This window comes from Elaeis guineensis, chromosome 3, assembly GCF_000442705.2.
Source record: "Elaeis guineensis isolate ETL-2024a chromosome 3, EG11, whole genome shotgun sequence".
NCBI classification, from domain to species: domain Eukaryota; kingdom Viridiplantae; phylum Streptophyta; class Magnoliopsida; order Arecales; family Arecaceae; genus Elaeis; species Elaeis guineensis.
Genome location: NC_025995.2, coordinates 87990538 through 88000459, shown reverse-complemented (window position 1 = coordinate 88000459; position 9922 = coordinate 87990538). Strand labels below are relative to the sequence as shown.

The 9922-nt window shown below is 42.4% G+C and overlaps 1 protein-coding gene across 1 annotated transcript; it reads left to right on the top strand.

The window, feature by feature from the left end:
* The first annotated feature begins 1597 nt into the window (after positions 1-1597).
* On the top strand, positions 1598-5040 carry LOC105041828 (cytokinin dehydrogenase 11). Its single transcript, XM_010918876.4, is given in 5 exon segments — positions 1598-2163; positions 2166-2446; positions 2518-2790; positions 3216-3478; positions 4127-5040. Coding segments are annotated over 5 exon segments (1590 nt in total). The 5' UTR covers positions 1598-1721; the 3' UTR covers positions 4458-5040.
* The last annotated feature ends 4882 nt before the right edge of the window (positions 5041-9922 follow it).

Genomic DNA, 9922 nt, shown 5'->3' with positions numbered 1-9922 from the left:
CACTAATTGTCAAAGTAATTACTTCCACTGTTATAGCAGTAAGAGCTAATAAATTTACTCCTATTTTCCTTCTCCTCTTGAATTGTCCGAGAGAAAGTGATAAAGTTCTGTTTCAAGGCATCCGATATAATGCAACCTACTTTATACTTTGAGAACGAAAGTATGTGTTGTCACACCATCTTTTAAACCAACATATGTCACTTTTTATAGATATGGCGTTGTAAGCTCTATTACTTTATCTGATAATAAGCTTTCTTTAAAATATTTCAAGATATTTTAAAATATTATATTATATAGATACTAACAATATGTGGGAAGCCTATCTCATTCACATTGAACTGTGGAAGAAAAAAACCAAAAAAATCAATTTTACACTTTAGATATTCTTCACCTTTGAAGCAATGGATACACACGATACAAAAATTAAAGTCCTAGTTGTCCAACTTCAAAACTTTGAGGATTCATGTTTGTCGCTAAACAAATAATTTTTGTAGTTTGATGTCTCAGAATTGCATGAAAGTTCATATCTAACTATAGCTTCATTCTAACACCATTATAACTAGTTTTTAATATACCCACGACAAAAATAAATGTGCTAGATCTCAAGGAAGCATGCTTATGACTATGATATTATCATTCCATTCCATCAGGAATGGGAAAGACACTTTTCATTGGTAGGTTCCTTATTCCTATGGTGTAATACCTTTATGTTTTGGTAGGAATCTATGGCCTAATATTTAAAAGGGAACAACACACTCAAAGATATGGATTTCCCAAAGATATGTTTATCTCATTCTAGGTTTAGTAGGCTTGCGCCTTCAAATTAAGGGTTTCATTCAATTAACTACCTTTCTTATATTTCTCCTTCATTAAAAATACAAGAATTCAATAAACCTCTTAACCTAAACTAAAATGCTCTCATGCTCATCATAATTTCATAGTTCCACTAAGGTTACATCATAACTCTCTATCGAAATACCTAAAATGCAGTAGCTGGCAACATGCCAAAAGAATAAAAAAACTCCCTCTTGCTTCTTTGTGGTTGGGAAAAAAACCTCCCTCTTTGTTGAGCTCCACAGTGTGTCCATGTCAACCTATCCCCATCAAGCAGAGCCACTGGTAGGGAATTCTTCACAGAAAACGGAAAGAAACTTTTCACAACACTGCACCCAAACCGGGCCCTGCGATAACCACCAGTCCACCATGAAGCAAATCCACTCCATTGTGGGCCCCACTATAGATTCCTTATATCAGTTGTCCTACGTGGAAGTGGATAATTGGCATGGCGGTCCGGAGGCCTAATTCCTCGACTGCCACGTCAGAATGGAATCCTGCGGGGAATGGAGGGGCAATCTGTAGTAGTACGAATCCGAAATACCTCTCCTCGGATTCGCTGACGTGGGCGTCGCCCACCCAGGGGCGGTTAAGGCCGTTTCGATCCCCAGATCTTCTCTCCCAAAATACCCCTATCCATTTTCCCATATAAAGTTTTTTTTTCTTTTTTTAGTTTTAAAATTAGATAATGATTAATAATTTTCCCCCTCTTTTATTATGGAGTGGCGGACACGAGGGCGTCGAACTGCCCATAAAATAAACTCGTAAATTCCCTTGGACGCCGGCCCCCCGCCCACTCTATATAAGCCCATCCCTCGCCGCCCGAATCGGCACCGATACGATACGAACCCGAGAAACCAAAACAAAAGCTAAAAAAGAAACCAGTTATGATCGCTTATCTGGACCAGCAGCAGCAGCGCCTCGCCCCCGACGGCGAGCCGGAATCCTCCGCCGGCGGCGCCGCCTCCGGACCCGATGGCGATTCGGCTGTTCTCCGGTCTCTCGACCTCCATGCCGCCACCAATCCTGCTGCTGTCTCCGCTGCGGCGGAGGACTTCGGCGGGATCGTCCGGGCCCGACCCGCGGCGGTCATCCGGCCGGCAACAGCAGACGACGTCGCCGCCGCGATCCGCCTCGCCGCTCACTCCCCGGGCCTCACCGTCGCCGCCCGCGGCAACGGACACTCCGTCAACGGCCAGGCCATGGCCGCCGGCGGCCTCGTCCTCGACATGCGCTATCTCGGCGCCCCTATGGAGCTCGTCCGCGACGCCGCAGGCGGCGGCTCCGCCGTCGACGTCCCTGGCGGAGCGCTGTGGGAGGAGGTGCTGGAGTGGGGGTCCGGCGGCACGGGATGGCGCCGACGTCGTGGACGGACTACCTGGGGCTCACCGTCGGCGGGACGCTCTCCAACGGCGGGATCAGCGGCCAGGCCTTCCGCCACGGCCCCCAGATCTCCAACGTAACCGAGCTGGAAGTCGTAACTGGCGACGGCGAGCGGGTCGTGTGCTCCGCTGCCGCCAACTCCAATCTCTTCTTCGCCGTCCTCGGCGGCCTCGGTCAGTTTGGCGTCATCACCCGCGCTCGCATCCCTCTCCACCCGGCACCCCACATGGTAGGGTAACCTCACCTCCCGGTTAGCCAATCCAGCTGGATCTCCGTTCGCTTATTCTCTCTCGGACGCAGGTGAAGTGGATAAGGGTGGTATACAACCGGTTCGAAGATTACTCGCGCGACGCCGAATGGCTCGTGATCCGGTCCGATCCGGACGCTTGCGATTACGTGGAGGGCTTCGCGTTCGTTAACAGCGCGGACCCAGTCGACGGCTGGCCCTCGGTCCCGCTCTCCCCCGCCTCGCCCTTCGACCCGGCCCTCATCCCGGCCGGGTCCGGCCCGGTCCTCTACTGCCTCGAGGTCGCACTCCACTTCAACCATGCCGAACACGGCACCATCGATCAGGTAAATCGCTTCAAACCCAGGGGCATTATCGTCATTATATACACGAAAGCGAGCTCCTTCCCAGCCTCTTTTACGGATGTCCACGTTGTGCGCCTTCCGCTGGATCTCCTGACGCCTGTATCTTCCTAAATGTCCCTGTTCTATAGCAATTTTACGATCGATAGAGTGACGGTTCTCTGGTAATTAATTGAGATTTGAGCGGCATTTTTGACGGTTCTGTACGCGATGTCGGGGCGATGTCACCAGCTGGTGCGTGGGCGTACGCCCAAGCGGTCCCTGCCTGCGTCCAAAATCCTGGAATGTGACGTGAAAGCCCCTGACAAGCCCGTGAAGGATCACCGCTTTTGTCTTCATCCTGAAGGCTAACTCCCCGAAATGCCCCTGATTATTTATTAATTTTTTGTTTATTGTTTTTGTTTTGGCAGCGAGCGGGCGAGATGCTGCGGCGGCTGCGGTACATCCCGGGACTGGAGTTCGCGGTGGAAGCGACGTACGTGGACTTCCTCTCACGTGTGAAACGGGCGGAGGAGGCGGCACGCGCGAACGGCTCCTGGGCGGCGCCCCACCCCTGGCTCAACATCCTGGTCGCGTCATCAGACATCGTCGATTTCGATCGCAACGTCTTCAAGCGAATCTTGAAGGACGGCATCGGTGGGCCCATGCTGGTGTACCCGCTGCTCCGGAGCAAGTAAGAAGTGGGGGTACTCTCGTAATTTTCCCGTAGGCGTTAAGGCATGGGAGTTCTGGTGCGGCCAGATATAGAGGGGACTCAATTGCCATTATGGGAAAAGACAAGGGCAGGCATGTGCTCATGAATTACGAAATGGGCCCCCGCAAGCACCATGAGCCTTGCCCGGCCCTTTCCGTGGGATCCACCTGTCTCCCTTGACGATTATACCCTTGCTTTTATTTTCCTTTTCCGGAAACACCGGAGCATAACGGCCGTTATAACAATTTACGACTGCCTCCGCTACATCACGTGTAACGGCCAAGGTTTTCATAACGCCCGTTTTGTACAAGGAAAACGCTACTTGAAATTAAATAAGGGTATTCTCGGTATATAATCCAAAGGAGGAAGGAGGCCTCCATCTACCAAAGCTTCACGAAAGGTCTAATTTATTTTTAATTTGAGAAATATTCCTATTTTTATCCAACTTACGATGGCAAACTGAGCTTTCCTTTTGTTTCTTTTCATTTTTGGGTCCGCCTAGCATTCCGCTATACATCAGTAGCTGCTTATTATAACAATTGTGATTAAATTGCATCCCAAAAAAAAAAAAAAAAAGTGTGATTAAAGATATTTATGGTGACTAATTATTTTGTTTTTGGGGTGAAGGTGGGACCCGCGGACGTCCGTAGCGGTGCCGGAGAGCGAGATATTCTACCTGGTGGCGCTGCTGCGGTTCAGCCGGGGGTACCCGGAGGGTCCGGCGGCGGCGGAGATGGTGGCGCAGAACCGCGAGATCGTGGACTGCTGCCGATCCAACGGCTACGACTTCAAGCTCTACCTCCCCCACTACCAGTCGGAGACCGACTGGGCCGTCCACTTTGGCCGCCACTGGCCCCGCTTTGTCGACCACAAGGCCCGCTACGACCCCCTCGCCATCCTCGCCCCCGGCCAGAAGCTCTTCTCTCGCTCTCGCCCGCCGTCACCGGCCGTAATTTAATATAAAGAAAGAAAACAAAGCTATGATGGACGGTCATGACGGTGGTGGGGGTCCATGATTAGCTACAACTTTGCTCTGGTGTTGGTGGTGGGACCCGGAGGTGATGATGATGATGCTGGGTGAACTGCTGATGGACAGATGATTCTTGCCTCCCCTCTTACTAAATCCTTTATATCAAATGATGATGTCTCCCTGCATTACATATATGATATGATAGTGATCATGATGATGATGGCCCAAGTTGAGCAAGGGGACTCCCTCTTGCTCAGCTAACCAAGATCTTTGCTGGAAAAGCTGAAGTGATCAACCAAGGTGGTATTGGGGTTAGGTTGGACCATGGATCTTGTACCTAGTTATTATATGTCAATCATCCTGATGGATTGATTTAAGAAAACTATTAGCCAGCTATAATTAGAACAACATTCGTGGCAGATGTATCCGTTTGGTACAGCTTATGATAAGTTTATCAATAAGTATGTCTTAAGATGGATGCATGCCAACTTGGAGGGTGTTAGGTTTGAGGTATTGTCGATGGGTGAATAGCTCAAGATGAGATGAAGACCGCATGCCTCCCATTGTTAAATCTTTGTTAGTGTTTGATATTATTGGAGGATTGTGGTTGTGGAGAACAATATGATTGTTTACACTGTATAAATCGATCACCAAAGAATATTTAAAAAGTTCAAAATTAAGTTACATAAAAAAATTCAAGTCATATGGCTAGCTGCAACATCCATGTGCTGGCAGAGGTAAAGGCTGTCAAAATTAGAAATTATTCGTCGAACTAGGTCAGCCAGCTCAGCAGTGGACCAGTCTAATTACAAACCATCACACAAATGGAGGAAAAAAAAAAGAGAGAGAGAGTGAAAATAGAGCAATACAGATGTGCATGTTGGTTTGTAGTTGAATTGGTCCATCAGAGCTGGTAGACATAGTCCAACCAATAACATTCCTATCTAAATAGAAGGTAGACCATTATCATTATCATTTAATGTGTGCTTTTCTTTAAAAAAATATTATGGGATAGTTTATATCATTATCAGTTAAGCCTGTTTTTCTAGTCACAGACACCCACTTGAATCACTTTTGCGAAACATCATGCTAATTTCCTTTGGAACACAATGGTGTCATGATTGCTAAGTCGGCCAATGTGGTGGCCATCAGTGCAATTTGGATAACTTTTCTCCCAGAGGGTGCTTGGCACAATGGCATTTGAATTTTGTCTTGTCTGTTGATGTTTCTTTTCCAAATGAATGTCAATTCGCTAACCAGTTCAGAGACAGACCTACCACCAGCATTTGCCTGAAACTTCTCTTGTTGACACATTTTCTCTTGTTTGATTTGCATTAAACTTCCTTTCTTTCTGTTTTTTTTTATTAATATCTTATCCCCAAAAGTTAGATACTTAAGTTTAAGCAGACTATTTGTTTTTTCCGTTATTCTTCTCTTCCTCTGTTTCACCATCAATGCCTGTTGCCTAAGTAGATGCTACACTAATTTCAGACTAAATAAGAAATGGCCGGGCAATGCTTTAGTGATTACAACCTGCTTTGCTTGGGAGCTTCTAGATTTGAGTCTTCAGTAATGCATCCTGAGTACGTAATTGGTCTTGAATAATTTATCTTAATTAGGTCTTCCCTGCTATATATTCTCCATTTAAAAAAATAATAGAACCAAAAGTGTATATTTTTAGGTTCTCATGTATACATTATTTTGTAGGGGACAAAAAGGAAATCCCCATAAGTCGACTCACTTCAGTCTTCAATTGTGAAATGAAAAATATAAACATGTGTTCCTCTAAATCAAGTGATAAGCTGAACACTCATCCGTATTTGATGTTGAGAGCGAATTTATAGGATTACAATTGTCTCATATCAAGCCTTGACAATATAATTAATGTTCTCATCTTTGTGCACTAATAAAGCATGCATATCTTTTATCAAGGAAAAAGATGTGCTATTTGAATACTGCAAAATAAACATTGAAGCTGATTCTTATTCCATCAAACTACACATAAATGTATGCATATATTATAGAAAATTTAATCTAAATCTGAAAATAAATGTACTTTCAGCTATTGTTGTTCAAATCCAATCGAATTAATGATAAAAAAAGTTGCAAGAAGTACAATCTTGTAGATAAATCTATCTTACTTTTATCCTGTAAAAGAGTACTAAAAAAAAGTACTTCTAATTTATGTTAGAGAATCTCGATATTTATATTTGATGGAGAGTCATAAGCTATATTTATAGATTAGACTAGAGACTCTCTTGGATTAACATTTTTTCTTTTCATCGAGGAAGCACAACCATAGTGATTTATGTCTATCCTTATCTCAAAAAAATTTTAATTATTTATTATATCATCTTAATTATCTTAAATTATTTTTAACGATAATATTACAAGTGGACCACATTAAATCCCTAATACACACACATATCATAAATATATACATATACATATATATATACATGCATACATACCTTGGCAGGGCTTTAATTGGTTAGGATTTGTATGAGTTAATAGCGAAACAATTTTGCTCAAGAGAAGGAATCAGTTTTCTTGCTGTCTTGTCCAAACACATGTTGAGACTTCTCTTCCAATCACCATGCGTGATGCCATGTGCATCTTCCACGTCCTGAACCCCAGGTGGGGAACACCTGGTATAAGAGATTTGAGAATTGATCATTACACTGATGAGAACCTTTTTTTTTTTTTTTTTTTTTCTGTGAGGGACTAATAAGGACTTGAGAGAAATGTTATGTTATGATATCCAGTGCAAAACTAGGTGCGGGCATGACACGTGAAGAAAAAGCAAGAATACCCTCAGCGGAGGCGTCCAACGTATCTTACCTTTGGGTACAAAAACACCTGATAAGTCCTTTTAAATGCATAACCATGCAGCTTTGCCAATAAAGCAGGATTCGAACCAGAAACCTATAACTCCGTTCCTTCCGAGCAACCAAAGGTGACCTAAAATCCTATACAAAATTAATTACTGTTTAGAGCAAAGCATCTTTTCTCTCTCTACGTGTGTAACACTCGAAATTCATCCAAAAGATATAATTTATAAATATTAATTAAATTTTTTTTGATCATATATAAATATTCAAAATCTATCCAATATATAAAATTAAATATATATTTATATAAAATTTTATATATTTTTATTATTTAAATTTTGAAATTTTTGCCAAGTTAAGAGTTCAGATTTAAATAAATGTAATCATAAATATTATAAATGATCCGTTATCTGCTCTAAAAAAAATATGTTTTCATATTATTTATAATAATTTAAGAAATATTAAAAAACTCGGCCTAAGAGATATTGTTTGAAGGTTTTTCTTTTTGTTCCTGCGTAAATAATCTTTCCAGCGAGTAAATATATGCCACTACATCCACTCACATATTAAATTAATGGGACAAGAGAGGTTCGTACTCGGAGCCCTCGATCTCAGATAACGTAACAAATAATATGAGACCTAGGCGTTACCGTCCTATTTTGTCCCTCTGTATCTACGGTATCAAGAGGCGAAAAAGCTAAAGCGGAGTAGTTACCAAAGGGAAAAAAGAAAAGCTAAAGAGTGTGCACGTATCAAAAAATTTAAATGCATGTACTTTATTGCTTTATTCTTTTGGGTAAGAACTACGTGCATGATATTATTATATCGTGGCTTATATATAAGTGGGTGGGGTGGCTCAAACTGGTCAAAGGCCATTGTCAACCCACTGGCCCCGGTCCTGCCTTTCCTCATAAAAAGAGGCAGACCCTTTCACTATAAGAGCATCTGATTCCCCAGGCAAATCTTCTTGGATTTGAGTGTTTGTGTTACTTGCTCTCGCCCACGAACACAAACGTCTGTTCCTCAAAAGCAGCAACATGCATGAACTCTATGCAATTATAGCACTATGATTTCTCTTCCCAACATCAATCTATTTCTTTGGTGTACTTCAGCAGTGTATTTTAAACTATTTAAAGTTTATACAATGTCATAGTTTGTGCAAGAGCCTGAGGCTTCGACTGTAGCACATCGGTCGAGGAGATTTCCCTTCTTTCTTCTCCTTGTCACGCATGCATGCATGCAAGGTTCCGTCACACAAATCAAAGAAATAAATATAGGGTTTTGTGCTAACCACTTTTAATGAGGGCTATATCTCGTTCTTTCTTGCTGTGTAGTAGCCAATGGGATATCCGCACAAGTCCCAAAGTAGTGTATTAGCCAAAGTAGGGTTTTTAAGAAAAGGAAGCTTATCAGAATGCTTTATAGGCTTTAAGCTCCAAGCACGTAGCAAGGCGTGGTTGAAATATTCCGAATGGTTTGGCCTGCTTGGAGATGAGGAGTGAGGAGAATCTGTGACGTTGGGGTATTTGGCTTCGTTCCAGCTTTAGACCACTAGGGAGTGTGATGGCCAAGTCGAGGCACACTAACATATACTCACTGAGGCATCTCTTGAGTGGGTTTGGTAATTGGTAACATGAATGGAGAGAGAGAGAGAGATGGCCCAATTATAACGAAGGTGTTAGGGCAGAAAAAGAAGAAGAAGAAGTTGTTATAGCGAGATCAATTGATACATTGATATATAACATTCACTCTTATATCTTATTCCATATGGATAAATTAGAATGTCAAAAAAAGTAATGTACTTGCTAAGGAACATAGAAATATATATATATTGCCACTCATAAACATTGCAAAGGTAGAGAGGAAAAAGTGGAAGTGGGTGAATATTTAGACTACCAACTTCTAAGGATGAAAAACAGTCTATATATGTTAGAGTTTTTTTATTTTGTTTTTCAGAATGAAGGTTTTGATTTGAAATCAAAGAAAAAAAATAATACTGCAAAACCATTTAACAACAAACTTGTCAAAGTTACAAAGAAAAATGTGGTAATATTGAGGGCAAAGTAGATATTGGAAACTATAATTCAGAATTATACACGTGGTGATTGTCCTGTGGTCATATCCCTCGAGAGATGCTATGTTCAAATCTTAGATAATGCATCCCCAAATATTAGGCATAGATTATTCTAATTTTTAATGCTGATGGCAAACTAGAAACCAAACACCCTTCCACCCTATTGAGAGGCATATGACTTCAAAATCATGCGCTGTGCAACACAAGTACAATGCAAGAAAATTCCCTACAAACACGGTTTGTGGTCCGGTGCAATTCCAACAGCAATGCATGGATTAGCATGGTAGTTTGGTATAAAGAGAGCATAGGTAGCACAATTTTTCATGATTATATACGAATCTATGAGATTTGCCATTGCCCCAGCACCAAAAAAAAAAAACATTTTACCCATGCAAGGGCATGTTTCTTTTTTAAATTTCCAGCATGAAGCATGAAGCATGGAGGTTGGCACTAGTCATGCGAGTTTTAATTGAGGGGATGCTGCATAAGAGGGTCATAGTTTAAGACACTAACTTTTTGGAATGTAATCTTTATGTCGGCCCGGTACC